This window comes from Ambystoma mexicanum, chromosome 1p, assembly GCF_040938575.1.
Source record: "Ambystoma mexicanum isolate Mex_15411 chromosome 1p, UKY_AmexF1_1, whole genome shotgun sequence".
Classification (NCBI taxonomy): Eukaryota; Metazoa; Chordata; class Amphibia; order Caudata; family Ambystomatidae; genus Ambystoma; species Ambystoma mexicanum.
In genome coordinates, this window is record NC_090921.1 from 322742214 (window position 1) to 322766486 (window position 24273).

Here is a 24273-nt window from a genome sequence, read left to right on the forward strand (position 1 = left end):
CATGCCCTTAAGACAGTCAGTACTAGGAGACCGTTTCCCTCAGTCCTTTCTAATGTTGCAACTTTGCTGCAACATGTAGCAAGTTATGTTACTTGCCATTTATATAGCGCTCTATATATCATTAAAATGACCTCAAATTGCTGGTAGGTTGATCCCCCCCCCCCTCGGAAACGTAGTTCTGGTCAGTTGAGAGAGGTAGAGTCGTAGGGTGCGTGGGCGCACCAGTTATTGGTGCAGCTGATTCAATTGCTTGATGGTAGCTGCATCCTAGCCTTAGGTGTGGTGCTGAAGATATCAGTTGAATGTGTGCAGCCTGGTGGGTGGGCACCCAGACTGGGCTCTGGCTGCGTTAGGCCTGAAGGACGCATATGTGAGCAACAGGCCGGAATGTGCTCGGCTAGCTGCGTTTCATTAGGATGATGAGATGTCATGGGGTCAAATTCGCATGTTAACAGCTAGGCCTAATTAGTCAGGAGTATAGCTGTGTTCTAATTGTATGATGGTGTATAGTAGAGAGTAAGCATAGTGATGTGATAAGATGGTTCTCTTTAAAATGCTGAAACCTGGCAAGTAAACGGGATGGCGGGGAATGCAGCGACACACGGATACATAGAGACAGGGGGAACAGTAAAGCAGGGTACACATGGATGCCGGGTGGCATGTTAACGTTTATATTTGCATATCTAGATGCGGTTCAGGATAATGTTTGCAACTCCACCCAAGTGTGGGGCATGTTAACATTTGTAATTCTATCTAGAATCGACTCAGGCCAATGTTCGCGACTTCATCCAAGCGTGGCACATGCCACCATTAACAACTCATCTAAGTGTGACGCATGCATTCACAATGCCATCTAAGTGTGGCACACGCCATTATTCACAATTCCATCCAAGTGTGGCGCATGCTACCATTTGCAATTCCATCCAAGTGTGGCACACGCTATTATTCACAATGCCATCCAAGTGTGGCACACGCCATTATTCACAATTCCACCTAGGTGTGGCACACGCCATTATTCACAATTCCACCTAGGTGAGGCACATGACATCCAAAATTCCACCTAGGTGTGGGACATGCTATTATTCACAATTCCATCCAAGTGTGGCACATGCTACCATTTGGAATTCCATCCAAATGTGGCACATGCTATTGTTCACAATTCCATCCAAGTGTGGCACTTGGCAACAATCACAGTTTCATCTAAGTGTGGCGAAAGCTAACGTTGTTGATTGTCTAAATGAGAGGCTGGCCAATCTTCAGCAGTCTCTCTGGGTGTGGCACTAGTTCACATTGGCACGTATGGACAACATTTACAGTCTAGCCATGAAGAGATTTAGGTTGGTGGCAAAAATCTCTGGGTGTGCTTGGTGCGAGTCTATGGCAATTTATGTAATGGAAAGCTAAGGTAGTGTGGCGGGGGCTTTCTGGAGTAGAGTAATTGCTCTACACCTCACCCATGCCACACTTACAGTTTTGTTTGTGTCTATTCACTGCTGGCTTCATTGGCTTCCCCTGCGGACACCTGTAGACACTTTCTGGATCCGCCTGTGTTGGAGTCGCCCTTTGCCTTGTACCTTCCAGTTGAATACACTTGGGTCTGTTAGTCATTTCCAAAAGGCTATAGATACTCTCGAAGGATTTTTTAGGAGAAGTGCAGATGTGCCTTGGACAGGGCTGGTGGCAGCTAATCATTTCGTATATTTTTAACCCTTTCCTGCCGCCATTACTGCGTTTAGCACAAATAGGTGGCCTGGCTCCAAAAGGGCCCTGCCACGAGGTTCTTTGTCCATCTTGCCCCTCCACCTTCCCCAGGTCGAGCCAACCCGGGTCAGTCCTTATTTGGGCATGCATTCTCACGCGAAACGCCAAGCTTTCACAGGCTTCTGCATGCCTTGTGTGTGCCGCCAGGATATGGGCTAGAACGTCTGGGTCCAATACACATCCTGGGTGCCAGAGAGTCTGGAGTGCTGTGAATACCTGGGACCACCGTGGTATGTGATTGGTCTACGTATGGTATGCCGGTATGTAAGCAGCTCTCCCATTGGGTCCTCTTTGTTTTGGCGCAAAGGAGATTCTAGATAAGAGAAGGCCCCAAACACCCATACCATGTCGATCTCTGGAGTTCTGACTGAAGGAAGGATAGAATCCAAGTATCCTGAAACTAAGAAGCAGAGTTGAGGAACCGGTGGTGACCGGCTGGAAGGTTTGGCACCCTGAGGCCGCTGTCATCCCATGGGACCCCTCTGCATTTGGTTGTCCTATAAGGTCTGCAAAGACGCGTCGACCCATTGGAATAGTGGGACCAACTATTCTCGGCGCCGTCATCAAAACCTGCAAGTAAGCCTTCTCTGAAGTGTCCCTGGGCCAAACAGAGGGCTGACCAGCTTACGCAGACTCTTTGTCCCGATACCACCGCCATTTCGAGGAGGCCCTCGAAACATAGTATATCGCTAGCTCTGTGTTCACCGCACCCTCACACCGAATTTCGTACACTTGGCATTCCCAGGTCTGAAGTGAGAGGAGTGCGCCAGAACTGGAGAATACGCGGTTACCGTGTGGCCCAGCCGTGGTGACTACCTTTGCAGGTGCGCTGCATTTGTGCCCCTCAAGCCTGCTGCAGTCAAACTGGTCTGATCCATCCACCAGGAGTGAAGAAATCGCCACTGTCCCGTTTGGGAATCATCACTGTATCTTCACCGCTGAAAGCCGCAGAGCCGTCAAATTGCTGCACTTGAACCTGCAACCGAAGTGGACTTGACTGCCAAAGTTTGGTCCGGAGTGCGCCGGCGGTCGGTGAGTAATCACAACCCTAAGCGGTGGCCACTAGAGCCAGCGTCCATTTTCATGCACGAGTTGCCCCTGGGGATCCCTCTCCTTTCCATAGTGCGAACTCGCAAACTATTCCCAACTCTTGGAATCGACACTGCCCTCAAGTGGAGACCCTCCTCGAATAGTGGGAACCTATTCATCGACTCACCCTTCCCGAGTTGCTACAGACCCGAAGAGACCCCATTTTACCCATTTGAACTACCGCGTACACTGGAATTGCATGTACATTTGAGCATTAGGCTCCACTCTTAAGGATTAGACTGCCTCTTAGGAGTGTGTTGGATGCAGAAGGGACCAAAGACTACTTGCACTGCCCGTTTCCTTCCCCTTTTAGGTTGTGGACCCATTTCGTGCATTAACCCTTTAGACCCAAATGGTCTTGTATATATGTATTTACTGTTTCTCCTTCCCCATGTGCCACATCCCGTTTCCGCTCCTTCCATCTCCTAGCCCCCCTACACTAACTCCTTACCTCTCTCACTGCTCTCTATTTCTACCTTTTCCTCATTACGCACTTCTCTCAAATCTCTCCTTCTCCATTCCCCACTATGAAGCCCCTCCCCCCTTCCTGCTCCCCTCTCGCCTTGCCTTATCTCCTTGATCTTATCCCTCTCCCTGTTCCCCATTCTCACCCTTCACCCCATCCGTTTCCCTCCTCCTCTTCCCTTTCAGTCCTACTGCACTACTCTTTCTCCCCTCCAGTTAATTACTCTACTTATTGTTTTGTTGGTCTGATTCTCAAATGTAAATTGCTTCTACTGTTACTGTTATAATGTTGATTGTCATATGTATCCTGTTAAAATATACAGCGCTTTGGTGTAAAGCGCTATATAAACTAAATAAATACAAATATTTAGATAGGAGTATGTTGGCTTAATAGTATTACTGTGATTTGATGTGTGTTGAAACTCAAAGGCGTTGAAACAACAATGTATATGTAGGTTTAATATATCTACGCCTGACAGGGAGTGATTTGTAAGTGTCCTTTACTCTGTGTGCTCATTGAGGTCTTTCAGTCATCCTCACCCCTCCTGAAACCTAGTCTTGACCACTGCCAAGCTATCTTGATCGGTCTGGCTTGTCCAGATGGTTATCCTGTTCCAAGAAACTAGGCTGGCCTCTTGACCCTCTGCCCACCAGGTCGAGTTCAGAAATCCATTTTAACATACGCCAACCTGGGCTCTACATTGTGCAGTTTATTAGTGAGTTCTCATACAAGTTTATTGAGGAAATAGGGCATTGTTCGAGGGTGGATTGCAAGGTTTACCATTACAACCAAACATCGCTCAACATAGCAGTGTCGCTCCTCAGGACAAATTATTCCACCAAATTGCAAGGATATACTAATAAAGTACAAACACACAAGCAGGGCTTCTTACACTGGCAAGGGACAAAGTCTATGCATACTTTACAGGAATTTGTACAGCGCCTATCACCCTTGGTATGGTCTGAACACATTGTAGGTTTAACACACTTTGGGACTGGCGTCCAAGTAAGTGGAGATAGAGCAGAGAGCGCACTGTGTGCAGCTAGACCGAATTTCTTGTGGCGATTGGCTACTTTCTAAAGCTGTAAATAGTGTGCAGGGTGTGTGAGACGGATAGTATGTGTGCAGCTAGGCCGAATTGATGGTGGCCGATAGCTGCGTTCTAAAGGTTGTTGCGGTGTGCAAGGTGGTGTATAATTGTGTGCAGCTAGACTGAATTAATCCTGGGGATAACTGCATTCTAGTGCTGTAGGTGCTGAGTGGAAAGTCAGGGATGTGCGAGTATCAGAATTGTCCCTGGACCTAGTATGATAGCAACCTCATCTGTCTCCTCCCCCCTCCCCCTTACTGTTTTTTCCTCCCCTCCAGCACTATCCGAAATGTCGTCAGACCTAGTACGGTAGTCGCCCGTCTGTTTCCATTTCCTTCCCACTCTGCCCCTCCCTTCCTTATCCATGTCTCAGCTCTTGCACTATCTGAAATGTCGTCAGGCCTAGTACGATAGTTAATTTCACATCCTTATTGTTCATGGCCTGTAAGAATGTCATTGTATTTTCCCTTGTTCCCTCCTTTGCCTTGAAGCGCTTGGAAACACATTGTGTATAGGCGCTATATAAGTAAACTATCATATCCGTGAGGGTCGGCAGAGACCTCCCTGTCCCAGATTGTCTTCCAGTGCCTACCAAGTCAATTATGCTCTCCTTTATAGGCATCTGGTGGGTCATGAACCTCCATTCCTAGTATGAAACTTGCTCTATCTGTAATACATGGCCATACGTTCCCGGGTCTAGCGCTACAAGCAGTGTTTGGCCACCTACGGATCTATGTGATCACTGCGACACCCATAAGGTCGACTTTCAAAAATGCAGACTTCCATTATGGCGCGGCGCAGTGATAGTAGGCATCACCGTGCCCCGCATCCCCCTACCCGTCTCCCCCTACCCACTTACCTTTACCACGACACACACAGAAGTGTGCCACTGTCTGAACTGCATCTCTGCGGCGTCAGTACTGTCAGTCTGAACTGGCGCTGCAGGGTATTTTTCTATTCTCTTTATTGTCCCCCTCTACCAGCTAATGGAAGCGGGGGGCCACCCTCGCAACCACCGCCCACCAATGCACCGACTAAGTAATGGGGTTTCGGGGGGTGTACTAGATTTTAGTATGGGGCAAAGGTGCAGTATTCGGTATAGGCATCATTTTAAAGTCACAGTATGTGTACACACCCGCCACCACCCACCTGCTATACGGGGCTAGTTGCTTCCAGGTGCAGAGGAATGTTGAATAATCTAGGTCCAGGCAAGGCTAGGTCTGCCGAGTGTAGTAAGAGTGCCAAGGTCCAGTTAGTGCAGTACAGGACCCAGGTGTTACAGATCTTCTGTCTACCATCCCTGGGTCTACCTGATTGGGTATTGCTCGTCGAATATAGCTTCTGGATAGGAAGATACAACCAGGACAAATTACAATTTCAAAATACGACCTGCAACACGTGGCTGGATCCTCCAAGAACCCAGAGACTCGAGCATTGGAACCAGGCCATATTCTTAAGTGTGGGGTGGGTCAGACATTCATGTGCAGCAGATGGCGGAGTATTCTAGGTGCAGTGCATGGCTAGAGGTAGTTCATCACTGTCCCCCAGCAAAATCTGAACTTGCCAGAACATAAGCGATCTACAGTGCATGGTAGATTGCCAAACAAACAGAGCCAACACAATCGTAAAGTAAAATCATAAGTGCTACTACCCTCTGGGTTTGTTGTCCCCGGGCATTATTACCGGTCCGTTGTATTGGGTTCTTGGCATTTCCCTAGAAGTCGATAGTAGGGAGGCTGGGTTTCGCATAGGGTCAACAGCCAGGTCTTGAGTGCTTTTCGGAACACCATGCAGGCTTGCATGTGTCGGCAGGGGGGGGGGTAGAGAGTTTGAGATGGTTGGCACCAGGGTTGAGAAGGTGGATCTGCCAATCCTGGCCAATTCAGGGGGCACTAGAAGGAGGGCAGCGCTTGACCTCAGGTTGCGGGTTGGAACGTAGGGCATAATCTTGTCTTGTAGGTATTTGGGTACTGTTTGGTGGCTTTCCAAATGGCCCGATCCACAGAATTCTCACTCTGCTGTGCCTTCCTAGGGAGTGATTGAGTCAAATATAGTATGGTTTCCTTTTTGATCATTCCGACAAAGATTTTTGAAGGTGATCCCCACCAATCAGAACAATCTCCAGCTCAATACAGAGTGACTAAAAGGTAATGAACTTAGAATAACTTTTCGGCCAATTCAATAAATAGATGTTATACTTCCTAAAAGGTTGCTTTCCTGTTAGCCATTACTTCAGCAGGGAGAATTACGAACATATATATATTATAGCAAACTTTCTTGTAGAGAAAACTTGAAGTAATTTGTTCCCAAGAAGGTGGCATTTCCATCAGTATTGCTCTAAGCCCCGATTATGCCTTCTGAGAAGGACCTATGCCTACAATGTGAAGAGGATGAATGCTAAACACTTTCTACATGGAGAAAATGAAATGTCCTACAGTATTACGCTGATAAAACTAACAATGTTCGAATTTTAAAAGCACTGTACTGGAAGGGCTGTGAATCATCCACGTCTCTGACCAACACATACACCACCAACATAGTTCAAAGAGACATGTCCTACCGAACAGCTGCAGCCAAAACACAAAACCCACACTACCTATGCTTACAATAATGAGTACTCATCCCCACCCATCCAAGAACATGGGATCTTACAGTGGATAGGCAGTCTAGAGTGATATTTCAGAGCAGGACTACTGCCATATTGCTGAGCCATACACAATCAATAGAAACAGATGAATGACTAGTCCAAAGTCAATAGAGGGTCATCGGAATAAGACAGCTGCTATAAGCCAAGCAATACAATTCCCCATCTGTATTGGCAAGCCCACAGCCATGGCATCCACAAAGGGCACAAAGCTCTCAATAGTGGAGTCTTCACAATAGAGCTCAAGTTAAAAATCGCTTCAGTGGCAAACGTCAGAAGAGGATACGTTAATTTTAGTTCAAATTCTTCATCATGGGTTTATGAATTAAAATGTCTAAAATTCATTTATATAGCGAATTTCACCATAGGTAAGGACAACACGCTGTAGGTTGAATGCCCTCAGGGGGACCGAAGTCACTTTACTGGTGAAAAAAGTGGCATCATTTTTATTGGGTTCGATCAAACGTGAGATTTAATTTCTCAGAGCGGACCAGTAGGTTTCCCTTTCCGAATAGTTATTTTTTAAATTAATACCAGCTAGGTCTTCGATATTGAAACAAATGAGTTTACATTTGTTTAAAAAAATATATATATATAGTGTCATCTTTCGTGTATGTCAATTGCAATGTGTATGTCAATTGCAATGTGTCTGCATACACGATCTGTTAAATAAAGCTAGTTAAAGAAAGCACACTGAATAGGACTTCATCAATAATGACAAGCTGTTCCAGGTATGCAGTCCAGTCCATTGCGTGCTCACTTTGTCGTAGTCGATCACTGAATTCTTTGGGTACATTTTCGATTTGACATGATGAGGTATCCACATGTACTGACAATCGAGCCCGTTTACCTGGAGTGTATTAGGCCAGATTTGTTTAAAGAACTTGTTCTTCCAACAAAGAGCTAGTTTGGTCATCCAAAGTAAGAAAATCACGTCAAGAGCATTTTAATTAAGGCGTGACCAGTATGGTCTCCCCAGTGGAACAGTAGTACAACCTGAAATCGTCTGAAAAAGCCTCAAATATACCTCATTCCCCACCCCCAATGCAGGAAGACCATCAATAATGCCATCATGTGCATCCAAACTTTCTATCCTGTTCTGAAAATATTTTAACCTCTTTCCCCTCAACCAGTTTGAACTTTGTAAGTTGTTCGAAGAACCTCTGCGTGGTGTCCAAGCTGGATGAAAAATGCAAATAAAATATAAAAAACAGACTGGAATTATCACCAGCATCGACAAAAATGTTATATTCAGACATAATTAAAAGCCCAATATCGGACTCTGTAAAAATGTTTCTCGATAATGTGTTCCATAAAAACGAAAACCATCAAGGGCAAAAAGCCCAAATAAGCTGTTCCCGTCGGAATTTCCATACCAGTTTGTCAAGTTGATTAAACCCAGCTCACAAGCTTGATAGCATCACTCAATTCCAGAGCATGATGGGTACAAGTTGCATGCAAACCTCTAAACCCATCAGGCAGCACTTAGCCAGTGCCAACCGACTTCTCACCCACATCTGCAGAATATACAGCCAATTACCAGCTGGTATAACCCACAATGCATGGTAGACGAAGAGTTTGTCAAAACACATTACAGATGGATGAAGTCTAGCTACAGATTGCTAGCATCCTCAAAGTTCCTTTCACCAATCCTCACCTGACGTTTTGTGTAGGATTCCACCTCTCCGAAGGCAGCTCACCGCTCTGTGGATCATCTACTGGGGGGTGCAGGATAGAAATACAAACATCCCCATTCTGGAACAGAATACATTTTAAAGTTATTTTCTCTAAAGAAGATTTGGGAAAAATTAAAGGGCACGAGAAACAACCAGAAAACGTATTAAATTACAAATCCTGTCTAAAGGCAAAGAATGTCACCACATTGTTAAAGGAACATTAGGGTTAAGTTGCACTAGCAAAAACCTATGCAATCTAATGGACAAATGTCGTTACAGGGACGTTACGGTTACAGGTAAAACAGAGAAAAAAAACGAAATTTGCGAGTTATGGTAAGATAAGCAACCATAAACCGCGCCACCAGTGTGCACTGCAAGGACTAACACCCATGACATCATGCCATCACAAATATCATTCATGACATCACTGATATTGCATGTGTGGCTCCCTCTTTTTTGTTCACTGACATAACTAGGCCAGGTGCTTTTCTTCACTAAGTAAGAGTTGAAAAGGTTGTCCGTGTACGGCACCCTTCTCATATGTTGTTACACTACTTTACTTAGGATACACTCATATGATGTCATACATATAGGGGAAGAAGAAAGCATAAAACACAGCAAGCATTTCTATGAATGAAGATAATCAGTTATGTTATGAACAGTTTCTGGTAATCGTGCTCCTTTTTGCTTACTTTAATTTCCCTGTATATGCTCATATTGGTATGCATTGTGGTGTCTGTTTTCTGTACAGTAGTGCAATTATGTAGATGAGAATGGTAGCTACTTCTTACATGTTTCACAGTACCCAAAACTGTAAAACGAAAGCATTCCTGATGGCACTATGTGACATGGAAACATTCAATATTACACTTCAATGGGACATGATGCAGAGAATGGATTAGTTTCCACACGAGTGGGTTCATATACTGCAAAGAAGTGTGTAATACAATGGTGCGTATATCTATGCATTGCTCAATGACCTACTTCTCTCTTGGTAGTTCTTCCAATGATGTTTGATAGTTTTGCCACCATACCAATAACAATCTCTTGTGGAGGCTTCCCATGAAAACTAAATGCACATGTGATGTCATCAGTGATGTCATCAATGAGATGTGTGATGGCATCTTTGATGTCATGGGTGTTCGTGCTTGCAGTGCACACTGGTGGTGCGAGTTATAGTTGCTTAGCTTACCATAACTTGCAAATTGAGGGTTTTTGGGTTTTACCTGTAACCATGACGTCCCTGTAACACGTTTGTCCATTGAATTGCATAGGTTTTTGCTAGTGCAACTTAACCATAACATTCCTATAACAACGTATTTTGCCAGTGAATCATTCGTTTTTAGTCAAATATGCTTAGTTTGTAAAATAAGAACTCTCCAACATAGTGAAACTGCTGGCAGCATAACAACGCAGACAGCAGTCGCAAACTATGCATCTGGTTGTGCACATTGGGTGGCATGCAACCTGTTCAGGAAGGCAGCTGCTGTCTTACATAGTGGTGTCAATCACCAAACGCAAAAAAATATATGAAAACAGCAACAAAGCAAAAAATGGCAAGACAAAATGGAGGTGTAAAAAAATGTGTATGTACAAAGTAAACAGGAGAAAGACATTGGGAGGACACCATAAGGGAATGCATCAACAACAAAATGAACGTCTCTCTTCAGCAATCGTACCGCACTGCTACTGTACATGGGAACATAGAAGTAAGGGGCAGAGTAACGACTGGCAAGAGTTTACAGCAAAACGTCTGTACAATGAAGTGAAGAAGCAACAGTCTAATGATTGCACAGGTGTTGCATTATGCAATAGTACATATGTGTAACATGTGTTTTTGAAATGCAGCAATGCCAAGCACCTTCGAGTTGCATGAAAGAAATGTCCCTCATAACAGAATAACTGTACAGTAACCCCATTGGTACGCACTGTAGTGTGAATACATTATGTACTATATATTCCTGCATGTATAGCAAACACATTCTGTTTACCATAAGAAAACATAGGAAAGGAAAGCAAGGAAGAAGAGTTGAGCAACACCATTTGTGCATAGCAAAGGAAAGAAACTCTGCAAATAGCAAAAAAAAAAAAAAAAAAGAGGCTGGAAGGCAAAGTGAAAAAAATAATTTGGGGAACAATTGTATCCCTTACAAGTTCCCTAACTGGAAAGTGAACAGGTCACATTAACTACCCCCTTCTCAATCTGCTCAATTAGAGGCCAACAGGTATGGCGTTTACTCCATCTCAAACCACCTCAAATAGAAAGCATGGCTTCACCAATTTTTTGCGTATTACATTTTATTCATGAGAGAATATAGAAAGAGGCAATACTTTGCCTTTATAAGTTTAGCACTGTAATTTCATATAAACACTTGCTGCAATCTGAGGTTAGTACATGACAACATTTTGGTCATATACAGATAGTAGCTGGTTTATTATATATATTTAGTTATAATATAAAGCCTTGAGATAAGTTGCATACAAACAAATGTTTTGGACAAAATGAAATTGCTGTGGCTCACCTGCACGTATTCTCCTTCCCCATGTCGCAGGCAGCTATCCCCTCAAAAATCGTGTCATCGGAGATGTGACTGACACAGCAATCTCTTCCTTCCCCAACAACCAAGTTCTAGAAATCTGCATTTCCCCACACCAAGTATGGAATTGTGCTACCCCTTCCCTAATGGGTTGTAGGAAAGTGCAAAAGTGAATATTAATAATGATAGTGTTGCTAAGTGTTTGGGTGGCATGCTTTTTTCCTGAAATTGCGCTCAGACTCAGCGGCACAGAGTCCTCCTTGCAATGCTTTCAATTAAGCAAAAGATAAGTGTCCTACGGAATACCCACAATCACAATAGACTCATCCGTACGACAGCAGCAGACTCTGTATGGCTGCATGTTGACCACCACCTGGCAGGTGGGTCGCAGTGACAAGTGCATCAAAGGTTAAGTGATGAAAACACTCACAATACATTACTATGGAGGTGCAGAGTGTTAGGATCCACAAATCATGGAGAAAAAGAGTAAACATTCCTTTAAATGGTTTGGTAGCTCCAAAATGTGTAGAACTAGAAGCCACCCATGGAAAGGAATGGTAATGGAAACCCAAGAAGGAACAGAAACGTCACGTACGTATGTCATCAACACATCTAATTCTATAACTTTCTCCAGAAGACAATCTGTATACGATGGAGTGACCAATCCATGAAAATACAAAGCACTGCACTTTGCCCAATTTTCTCAAAATCTTCCTTCTCTTCCCACCCTCTTGCCATCCTCGGTTTCACCCACTATTCCTCAAGCAGACCAAGGTCTTGAGCAACCCAGGCAGGGGCACAGTACACTACAGACAAGGATCAGGCACTTGGAAACAATTACAGTGGTGATTTGGTGCAGTATGAAAGCAGAACATAAGATGCTCAATGGGTGCCAAGACAAGCCAGTGGCTACTTCAGATACAAGAACATAGTGTAAATACCAATGTATGAGAGGAAGGAACATCATGTAACATTGTGGAGCATATACTATGACGAATCGAGGTAATTCGTCCCTTCCTTCACGAGGGAGCCTCTCCCTTTGATGCTTGGGAGGTGAACCCGCCCTGCAAGACCCTCCGTTAGGCAAGATCATCAGAGCAAAGAAACTTCCTGACCTGTGTCAAACCCAGAACTTTTTTGATTTACGGGTGGATGTTGCCTTATACCTCTGAGTGGGAACCTTTTTCAAACTTCTTGCAGAATCTTGTACTCTTTTCATGGGTGCCATTTTTAAAGACTCTCCATAGTGTCTTTTAAAAGTTATCCTCTTTTTGACAATAAGTGTCTATTGTTGCAGGGTTGCTCTAGGGGCTCCACTTTTAACTTTCTCTGGGTAACCATGTGAGAATTACATTTCTCAAAGTGTAGAAAGGATCTTTGGACTATTAGGGGAGACCAGCACCCCCCACATTATGTGGAATGCTGTGGAGATACAGAGTATAACCTCGCATTTTAAATGCAACATTTACGTTACAAGGACAAACTTACCTTTAAGGCTAGCGGCAGTAAACCTTTTTATTAATTAGTTGCACCTTTACCGGGTGCTGTTTGCACAGCCGCGGAAAAGGCACCCTTAGATGATCATTTAACCAAAATGGCCCAGGTCTTTTTTCGCCTTAGTGTTCCTTGTCCTTTGTTCCTTCGCCTGACCTCCATGGCGGGAAATTCCTGTGTGTGATTTTCGTCCTGTGGACTTACCACCCAGGCTCCAGAGTGTCTGAAGGCCGGAAGTGAGGGAGGAGTCCAAAAACGTTGTCTTCCAGTCAGACTGAGAATCCAGTCCAAAAACTATAATGCTTGCTGTCCCGAAAGGACTGCCAATCCCCCTCAAAGTATGAATGTTGCAAGGCTGTTTGATTGGCTGGGTTCCTGCATAGAAGTCTGATCCTGGAAATTGAAGAAGTAGTTGACCAATGGAACCAAAACCAAGACGAGATGAAGAAATCACGGCTGAAACGATTGCAAACAACTGGAAAGCCTGTGTAACCGGAGCCTGTCACCCTTTGTTACAATCGACCCGGAGACTCCGAAAACGATGACCCCGAGCCTGGTGAGACCCACTAGACTCAAGAAGACCTGCATTTTGAGAAATCCCACATCATGCTGCGACCTTGTGCCACTAATACCCAAATACCCTGGGACCTCAAGCCATTGTGCAGTGCACGGTCTTCTAAACTCCAAATCTTGCTGAAACTTTGTGGGCATCCTGCTGGACCTCCAGAGACATGAATTCAAACAGTGATATTCCATATTTTCTGTGCTCCTGAAAAAGGTGCCAAATCCAGCCATGAAGAAAACCTTGCCTAGAGCCTTCCCCGTGATCCTTGCTGCAAAAGTCTTTCTAGTGTCCAGTCTTCGGTCTTCTTGATGAAGTAATTGAACAACCAGGTTTTTGGATGCAGATCCTGAAGTTCTCCTCCTGCGAAATCTTATGTGCCGAGGTACAGTGATGGCTTGGGTATTTACTTTAAGTCTCTTGGGATAGAGGGCGCTAGTGAGCCGAGCAAGATGGCGGCTTCCTAAGGAGCTCCGTGTGGCTCGGAATTAATCCTGTCTAATCCATCCTTCTGTGGGAAAGTCGCCGCCAATCGCCAGAATTTGACTCCTGAAGCCGAGCTGTGCCCCCCGAAGCTTTCCTGGGCCCGCTCCTCCGCCTACATCCTGAGATATAGGCGTCCGATTGCAGGCTGCGGCCCAGCGGATATCGGCGCCCGCGCGACGCACACGGCTGAGACAAGAGGGCTGCTTCATCGCGAACCCAGACAACGGTACGTAGAATCCTCAACTACCTCCCTACCCGAACGGGCCCGCGCTCTGTGGCCTGCCAGCTCCCTAAAGCTGATTGGTGCGAGTCCGGGAGGGAACAGGAATCCTGAGCCGGGCTCACAACCCGAGGCCCGCGAGACGACACAGCGGACGAGCCGGAGGGAGCAGCGCCTGGCGGGGGGTCCCGTGGAGCGGTCCCCAAGAGAGTGCAGAGCCTGCGGTGCCGCGGTTGGAAGACGCGGCTGTCCCCCACTGTGCCGTACTCCTAGGGTGACTGGGCCGCCGGGCTGCAGCCGAGAGCTCCCGCACGAAGGTAGGAGCTCTGCCGGGCACTTCCGATGCTACACCGGGCCGTATCCTGAGAACGTTGCAGACGCCATTGCCGAACCCTATCACGTGGGCACCACCATTCGGTGTTTCTGTAGTGTGTATGTAAGGAGACGCCCGTACTAGCAAATCCTTTCGAGACAACATCTCATTGCTCGCCCCGACAAGGCACAGTGTTTCTGGGTGGTCATCTGTGGTCACTGCTACTCCTCCCGGGACTCGGGCGCAGCAAAAACATTGCTCTGGGCGTTCACTCTGCAGATCATCTGGAAAGGGGCTCTTCGGAACACGCCCGTGTCCCCAATCCACGCTGTGCCCCACTCGAATCCTCCGGTTCGGGAAGAAATTCCACGAGCGGCCACGCTCTCTCCTTGTACTCCATCCCCCGGCTTGAGGAGATCAGCGCCAGATAATATACGACTATACGCCAGCCACTGAACGAGCGGGACGGCGCTGGCGGCATCGGAGGCGGTTGTCCGGAGCCCTACCGGTGCATGCCCCCAGAGCGGAGCGACGTCCGGCGGGCAGTTGAAGCGCTGCACAAGCCCTCGACGGGCCGGTTACGCCCGGCCGCGATAGGGGATTCAGCGTCCAGCAACAAAACACTGCCGCAACCACACTACACTGGCCCTCACTTCAGCCTGACCGTGAAGAGGCCCTAAGAGATCTCGCAGCATGAGGAGGAACGATAAGTCCCAAAAAAAACTGAATTTCGAGGCCAGTGCCGCCACCAGGCCTTCAAATGCCGCAAGCAGGCCAGCGTCCCCGGCGGCAGACGACGGTGCCATCGGGGTCCAGGTCCCCGAGCTCGACATCAAGGAAATCCTGTTGGACCTGAAAGCGGGTATAGGTGACCTGGGAAGCAAGCTGGACAATTTGTCGTCTAAAGTGGACCGTATCCAACATCGCCTCGACCAACACGCCGAGAGGCTAGACACTGTCGAACAGCGTGTGTCCGATCTGGAGGACGGCGCAGTGTCCTTGACCACTAGAGTCTCTGCGCTGGAGTCCCAGGTAAAAAGCATCGCTGCTAAGAACGAAGATTTAGAAGGCCGTTCCCGGAGGAACAATATCAGAATTATTGGAGTTAGAGAGCAGCAACTCCAAACCAAGATGGAGGACCATGTTGAGCACATCTGCACTGAGCTGTTCGGCCAGGAGGTTCTCTCACGTCAATTCATTGTGGAAAGAGCGCACAGAATCCCTACGGTTAGACCGATCACAGGAGCGTACCCACGCCCAATTATAGCCAGATTACTTAACTACAAGGACCGCAACGCCATACTCAAAGCGGCGAGGGAGAAAGGGAATCTCCAATTTGACGGCGACTCTGTCCAGTTCTTTCCCGACTTCTCACCCTCGGTCCAAGCACAGAGGCGCTCCTTCACGGCAATCAAACGGCGGTTACAAGTCAACCAAATACTCTACTCGATGCTGTTCCCCGCCAAACTTCGCATCCAACACGAGGGGAGGGCCCACTTGTTCGCCTCACCTGAGGAAGCCGCAGAATACTTGGATTGAGCTGGTTGTAGGCAGGCGCCCAACAACCAGAGCCCGCGCCGGGGAGAACGCATACGTAGGAACCCACCATAAAGTGCACAGAAGCGACAAGCTGCGGCGACACAGATCCTTTTGATGTCAGCGACACCCACTAGTTCCTACAGAACTACAAGACTAATTGTTTCTGAGCCACACTGCTACTTGCAAGGCGTCTTGCGCCCCAAGCACGGCACTGTCTGTGGTTCTCTTGTTAAGGGTGGGTACATCGTGGGCGGGTTAGGGGTTGCCCACGCAGGGGGGGGTTGCAAAAGTACCCCATCCCGAAAGCAATGGGATGGGGAATCCGCGGGCCTGTTGGGGGTTGCCTGCGCATGGGAGGGATCCAGGAGTTTCCAAGTTGTTTTTACCTCAGCACTTACGTTCTGACACACTACAATTCCGAATCCCTATGTCGAAACCTATGACCAGCAAAACGCTTATTGACAACCGCGTGCCTTGTATGAGCTGTAGGGTCGTGGCAACACCGGTCCACTCCATCACATCACCACAATCTGGGGTCACTTAAAATTGCTACATGGAACATCCGTGGTGGGAACCAGCCCTCCAAACTCAGGAAAGTCCTACAATATCTACGGCGGCACAAAGTTAACATTGCAATGCTACAAGAGACCCATCTAACTCCAATAGCAGAGCAACCCTGGGCCACAGATACTTCTCCTCATACTCCTCGTACGCAAGAGGAGTGGCAATACTGATTGACAAAAGAGCCAACTTCAGCCTGATCAGCTCCAAGAAGGACAAAGAGGGCAGGTTCCTGTTAGTGAGGGGCCTACTCGCTGGGAGGGAAATAGTTTTGGTGAACACCTACGCCCCCAATGTTGACAGTCCGAACAACTTCAATTGGATTATGTCCAACCTTAGTACATACACCTCAGCGACGGTCATCTGGGGAGCGGATCTCAACACCCCGCTCGACCCGCAAATCGACAAATCACACGGTTGCAACAGCAGAGCCTCCAAGGCCAGCCGCCAAGTCACAGAGATCTGCCAAGCCTTCGAGCTGTCCGATATATGGAGACGCATTCACCCGAACTCCAGAGACTATATGTTTCACTCAACGGTCCACAACACCAACTCCCGCATTGACTATCTTTTGGTATCAACACTCAGCCCATACAGTTGGGGTCCCTGCCACATCTTGCCACGTTCCCTCTCCGACCATTCCATGGTCACACTTGACTTTGCACTGTCAGAGACTCCAAGAATCCCTGTGAATTGGAGATTCAAACCTGGTTCACGCTCTGATCCGATCTTCGCGGATGGGCTTCGTCAAGACATCACCACCTTTCTTACGATAAACCAGGGTTCAGTCAGCTCAGCCGGCACGTTATGGGAATCACTTAAATGCTATGTGAGGGGGGTATGCATGGCTAAAGAAAACGGCATTCTCAAACTGATCAGGCGCGAGTTGGTGGAATGAACAACGCCTGAAAGCCCTAGAAAATACCCTGGCAACATCCCCTGACAGGCAGACCCAGGCCAAACTAAAGATTGAATTAGACAAATTCCAGGAGGCAGCAGAACGCGAACTGAAATTTTTGAGCCGGAGACATAAGATTAAACAGTATGGAGAAGCGCAGAGACCCGGGGTGCTCTTAGCCTGCCTGCTGAGGCTGGATCAAACGCGCCCCCGAGTTGAATGTATCCGGGACACACAGGGAACACTATCATACACCGAAGAGGGAATCACCAATACATTCCATAAATTCTTCCAAAACTTGTATAGCTCCAATACCACTAGCAACCCCGAAGAGATTCAGAACTACCTGAATGACACTGAACTGTACTGGGTAATTCAGGAATTGCGCGAACCACTGAACGCACCTATCACCCTAGAAGAAATTACTGATACAATAAAATCTCTCCCGAACACTAAGGCGCCTAGCCCTGACGGCTTGACAGGCGAGTTTTATAAAAGTCATGCAGCTGTGATTGCCCCGATACTCCTCCGTGTACGAGGAAGCCCTAGAGCGTGGGATACTCCCTCCCACCCTCCGTGAAGCCAACGTGATACTCCTGCCTAAATCAGGCAAACCACAGGACGATTGTGCCTCCTACAGGCCGATCTCACTGATCAATTTAGACAACAAGATCCTGGCCAAGATCCTCGCTAACCGCCTCCTTCCCCTCATGCCCGCACTGGTCCTAGGTGACCAAGCCGGATTTATCCCAGGCCGCAGCATGACATACGGTATTAGACGACTCTTCGGCGTCATCGCCGCACTCGACCCCTCACAGCAGGCCATCGCGGTACTGTTAGACGCCGAGAAGGCGTTCGACTCGGTCGAATGGCCTTATCTCTTTGCTACACTTATACAAATGGGCCTGGGGAAAACTTTTGTCAAAATGGTCTCCCTACTTTATAATGACCCCCGCTCCTTTATCACCCTCAGCGCCACCAGATCTCCCGGAGTCAGGTTGGAACGCGGAACTAGGCAGGGGTGCCCCCTATCCGCTCTTATCTTCGCCTTAGTCATGGAACCACTCGCCTCCAGATTGAGAGAGTTCCGTATGGATAGAGGCATCACTCTGGGCCCTCACAAGCTGATCGTCTCCCTCTACGCGGACGACGTGTTGCTTTTTATCAAAGATCCGCAGACAAACCTCAATCCAGTCATGCGCGAGGTAATCCGATTTAGCGGCATATCTGGGCTCAAAATAAACCATTCGAAATCGGTAATATTTCCACTGACATCGTCCACATCTATGTTTCGCGACGACCACGGTTTTAAGTGGGAAAGCTCCCGGGTGCGCTATTTGGGTATCCTCATATCACTTGATCACAACGTAATCTTCAAGGACAACTACGGCCAGGTGCTCCATTCCCTGCATGAGCGGGTCCAAAGATGGAAGTCTCTTCCATTAACACTTTGGGGAAGGGTCTCACTCACCAAAATGGTGATTCTTCCCAAGCTTCTCTATTTGTTTACAAACATACCTCTAATACTCCCACGCGCTTTCATTCAGAAAATCAGGACCCTCATCCTAGAACTAATATGGGCAGGCAAACCAGCAAGAGTCGCATATACGACACTGACGTTGCCGGTGGCTCAAGGTGGCCTCGCACTTCCAGATATAGAAAAATACTACTGGGCGGCCCAAGCCCAATTCTTAGGCCATTGGTACGCGACTGAATATATCCGACCACATGTTCAGGTTGAGCGCGCCCTAGCGTCACCGGACTTCCTAACAGCAGTCATCTTCAGCGAGCAATCGGTTCCGCACAACACGCTAAACACAGTCCAGTCCTCATACGCCATCTGGAAGAAAATAGCTCGCAAGTGCGAAATACAGATAAGATACTCTCCGTTATTACCCATCAGGTTTATCCCCGGTATACCTCTGACTAACGAAAAAGTCTTCCTGATTTGGCTGGATAAAACCAATATCCAAACTCTGGGGGACCTCTTCCCAGAGGATAAATTCATAACCCCGCAAATGATCAGAGAGGGGGGGCAACACCTCGCTCGACAGGTTTCTTTATTTCAGGCTGCGGCATACCTTGCAGGCCCTCCTCCCAACATTCCCTAAACAACCCCCGACGTGGACCCTCTTACACAGTGTGATACAGGCAAGGGGAGAGGGGCGGTTGGTCTCCACGATATATAGATCACTGCTTGCTGACACTATGATACCAGCCGTCAATGCGAAACGGCGTTGGGAGAGAGCTCTCCATATCACAATAACTGACGTGGAATGGTCCTACATCCTTCAACAAACCAAAAAAGTAGCTTTAAACACTCGCTACAAGCAGATACACTTCAACTTCATCCATCAGACATACCATACCCCCCAAAAGAGGCGGCGTCATCACCCGAAGCCTCTGATCACTGCGAGCGGTGTGCCTCTTCCGACGCCGACTTTCTTCACCTTGCATGGCGGTGCCCGGGTATAGCCCGTTTCTGGTCCTCAGTCTTACAGCACACGAGTGATGTGATCGGGGAGGAGATTACCCCGCAGCCGACCATCGCCCTCCTGAGCATGACCAAGCACCTACAGGCTCCGGGGAGAAAGCTAGCTTCTCTGCTCCTAGTGCTCGCACGCAGAAGAATAGCCCTGACCTGGGGTCGCGGCCCCCTTCCCTCACTGACAGTGTGGAAAAGTGATATCCTATACTGTCAGGACATGGACACTGAATTTCTACGGACTCTCCCCTTACACGCACGTCCTCCGGATATATGGGCTCCCTACGTCAGATATCTGCTCTCTACTCCTGATGTCCCTACCTCTAAATCCCCGCCCACGATTCAGGACATAGCTGCGTGTCCGACCCCGACCAACCTCCAAGGCCCTCGGCAAAGTACTTTATCTTAAAGGTCATCTAAACAGTTGTGAAAATGACTTTCAGAATTGGGAATTGGCATTGTAGATGTGATGAACGCACTATTTCTTGCTGGTGTTATGTGGCTTTGACCTGTCCTTAAAGGTCGTTACTGTATGTTCTTGTTAAAACCCAAAAATAAAGGTTTAAAAAAAAAAGTCTCTTGGGATTCCTGTGTAGTTGTGGGGTGTTTTCTGTGATTGGGAGTTATTTCGTCCAGTTCACCCAGGCCCACTGCTGGAATCATCCTAGGGTTTCTTCTGCGAAGCCCCTGCACCCTCAGCTAACTCTAAAATTGAAGTACTTACCTTGTTCTCATAGTCTTCCTTAGAAACAGACTTTCGCTACTTAAGAACCTATCCTGGCACTGCCTGTTGGACACTAGACCCAAGTGACCCCCCCCACCCCCCCTTTCTGCACACTGAGAACACTCATGCTCCAAGAATAAGAACGATTTCTAGGAATTGGGCCTTTTACCTAGAAAAGTGTTTAAAAAAGAAGTTGGCTGGTAACTGTAACAGAGTTAACAGTTACTAAAGTTATTACTTACCTTAGACATGTTCTGCCATTCTGAAAAGTATATGTAACATATTTCCCAAAAGTAACGTTGTTGGCTTCACTATTTCTTCAGAGAATAGGTGTATACGTTTCCCACTGGGTCTTACTTCCCATGTTTGTTTTATTTATGTATTTCTATTGTGCACCTGACCCAGAGGTATCTGGGCACATTTGATTGAAATAGGAACGTTACAGACATAAATACAGTCAATATTACTGTTACATTTGAGAAGGAGACATGGTAGTAAAGCAATATTTGCAGACATAAGCATTATATGAGAGATACAGTTATGGAGGTAGACTATTTCTTACTGACTAGCCATGAGATGGGGTTTCTCCTGAAATTGGTAAAGTAATGGGTGTTCTTGATGGACAGTGGGAGAGTGTTCCATAATTGGGCTGCCAGGACAGGGAAGCTGCTCCCTCCTGTTTTTTTTAGTTTATATCTCAGGACCACTAGACAGGATGTGTTGGCCGACCTAGTGACCTTTGTGCAAGATCGGACAGTGAATTATTCAGTTAGGTAGGGTGGGGCAGTGTGGTTCGGGGATTTGAATGCGAGACAGTTTTTAACTCAATCTTTTCCTTGACAGAGCCAAGAGAGTGTTTTCTTATTACAGAGATAGTCTCCTTAAACATCCCCATGAATGAGCATAAGTGCATTATTCTGCATGATTTGCAGTATGTTGAGCACAAACTTGCTGGCACCCAAATATAGTCTGTTACAGTAAAGTTTGGACTATGAGTGCTCTACCTAGGGTGAGGCAGCTTTTTGTAGTGAGAAGTGGTCTGCAAGCCCCAAATAGTTTGCCCGTATAGGTGGTGGCTGAAGCAGTCATGTTAACTTGCTTATGTAGGTTGGATGTGGTGTCAAGGTAAAAACCCAATGTTTTTACTCGTTTTACTACTGGGATCTTACGTCCATCTATGTTAAAGGCATAGTTTGGGCTGATCTTGTTGATGTTGGCCAATGAGCCTACCAGCAGGAGTTCAGTTTTGTCATCATTCAGGCAGAGGCCATGGGTGGCATCCATGCCTGAATGAGGATATAAATTTCATTCAGAAGCCGTACATCAATGTCATAAATGCCAGTTAGAGGAGGGGGATCTGGGTGTCATCTGCATAGTTATTGTAGGCGACACCCAGACGGTCCAGCTCATCAAATAGCGGCTTAGTGAAGATGTTTTACAGGGTCCGTGATACACGATGCCCGAGGCACTCCACATGTGATAGGTATAGGTCTGCTGCTGCTGACTGCGAGACGGTTCTGTTAAGGAATGATTCTAGCCAGTTGATAGCCGATTGGGAGAAGTGGGCTGCCGAAGCCAAGTGATAACTCTGTGGTCCACCAAGTCAAACGCAGCCGATGGGTCTAAGGAGCAGAATTGCTACTTTGCCTTTGTCTCAGAGTTCATCAATCTGACATTTTAAAATCAATCAGGGCCGTTTCGGTCCCCTGTTGAGGTCTAAAGCCAGATTGCCGAATCCCCAATAACTGCATAGTCTGTAGGTATTCTTGGATTTGCAGGTATGCAACCCTATACAAGATCTTTAAACAGAAAAAGGGACTGTGGTGATTGGTCTGTAATTTGTAGGAATGGAGGGGTCTAATTGTTTGAGTAGTGGGAGGACCCACGATTCCTTCAAATTACTGGGGACAATACCTATGGCAAAAGACATTTATTAACTTTGTTATGAATGGGGCCAGGTCTCTAGCAGCGTCTTTGATGATCTGTGCCAGGCAACTGTCTCCTTGGCAACTAAACCGTTGCAGGGAGCCAATGATTTTTTGGACCTCTAGTACCAACACTTTTGAGAACTTGAAATCTTGGGAAGGTTGGGTCCGAGGCTCTTGGGAGTGGAGTCTAGGGTGGTTAGGTTGCGACGTTTGTCGGCTATTTTCATTTGCAGTGTGGCAATTTTGTTGGTGAGGGCATTCTGAATATTCGTGCACCAGAGAAACTCTGGTGCACAGATCAGTAGGTGGATTCAGCGTTTCCATTTCTTTCAGGATGATGAAGAGCTCTTTGGTACTAGAGCTGGCTTGGTTAATCCGGTTATTATAGGTGTCACAAAAATGAGATTATACGTACCAAACATATTTGGCAGAGAAATTGGTGAAGTTAGTTTTATTCTCCAATGACTGGTGTGTTTCCAGATGGTTTCAAGTTTTCTTTTTTCTATACGAAGAGTTTTCAACTCAGGGGTGAAGCAGGAGTTCAGATGTCCTCTTGGTTTACCTTTACGTATTTTGAGGGGGGCAACCGAATCCAAGGCTTTGATCATCGAGTTGTAGGCATTCACCAGTAAATTAGGGTTGGTAATATTCTGAAGAGAGTTTATGGTATGGATCACCAAAGACGTAATCGCCTCTGCAGTAATGAGATAATGAGTTGCTTATTTCTAGTAGGGCAAGGCGGTACAGTGAGGGTAGGTATTAGGTAGGTAATTGACCGCAAACTCAAATGAGAGAAGGTAGTGGTCAGTCCAAATTAATGGCGAGATACTTGTGACAACGATATTGCAATTAAGGTCTGCTACCTAGTCAAGGGTCCTTTTTCATGCGTAGGCTGTGTAATTTTTTGCGAGAATCCATATTCAGAGATAGTGCTAGCTAGAGATAGTGCATTATGGTCGTTATAACCTAGGTTAAAAATCGCCCAGTATTAAGATTTGCGAGGTGGTTTCCATATTCTCAGTAAGGTCATCATGCCTTCTTCAAAAGAGCCTGTAGGGCCAGGTGGTCTGTATATTAAGTGTAATGTGATTGTACTAGTTTGTGAAGTCTGCAATAGAGGTCTGGTATCGCATGTAGTAACGAGGGGCCAGCAGCTGCATGCAACCATGATTCTGTTACCGCTAGAAAAATCGAAGTTTTCTGCTAGGATATCGGCTATGTCGGTAGCATGAGATATCATCGACCTTGCATTTATTAATGCTCCTTTAATGATAGGCGTGAGGTCTTTGGAAGTGGCGACACTACACTGAGGCATTTTAGGTTGATGTTTCTGGTTATTTAGGAACTTGCAGCCGAGTTCCTGGTCGACGGATTGGTTAAGATAGTAGGCCTAGATTTGGATTGCATGTGGGCTTGTTGCACGTAGATAGTCTAGTTCTGAGTCGGTTTCTGTGGTTGACGGGGCACGGGCTGGGAGTGAGTTGCCAGGGCTTGAACATGGATGGGCACGTTATCCAATAATACAGTAGTGGACTTGGTTGGAAGTGGTAGAGTCGCTAGTGGGTAGCGTTAGTATGATGGAGTTAAAATTAACATTTCTGGTAGAGGTTAATAGGACGGAATTTAGCTTAGGTGGGAATGTAGTGGGTCTAATTGATGCATTAAATGTTTAAATATGGTACAAAAGAAGTGGCTCTAATCTCGGAGGCAATGTTTCTGGTTGTGGACATGGTTGGGCAATAGTACCCCCTTATGTGGGATAGAGGTTGAGAGTGCTGGTAGGCAGCCCCGGACAGACCT

General features: G+C 46.8%; 1 protein-coding gene across 2 annotated transcripts in view; it reads right to left on the bottom strand.

Annotated features, from left to right (window-relative positions):
- The window catches only part of CDC34 (cell division cycle 34, ubiqiutin conjugating enzyme), a 211409-nt gene that overhangs the window by 96872 nt on the left and 90264 nt on the right, over nt 1-24273 (bottom strand). For both annotated transcript variants that reach the window (XM_069647949.1, XM_069647958.1), the window contains exon 3: nt 8708-8805. In XM_069647949.1, coding sequence (XP_069504050.1) covers nt 8708-8805 — 98 coding nt within the window. The remainder of the gene's footprint in view (nt 1-8707; nt 8806-24273) is intronic.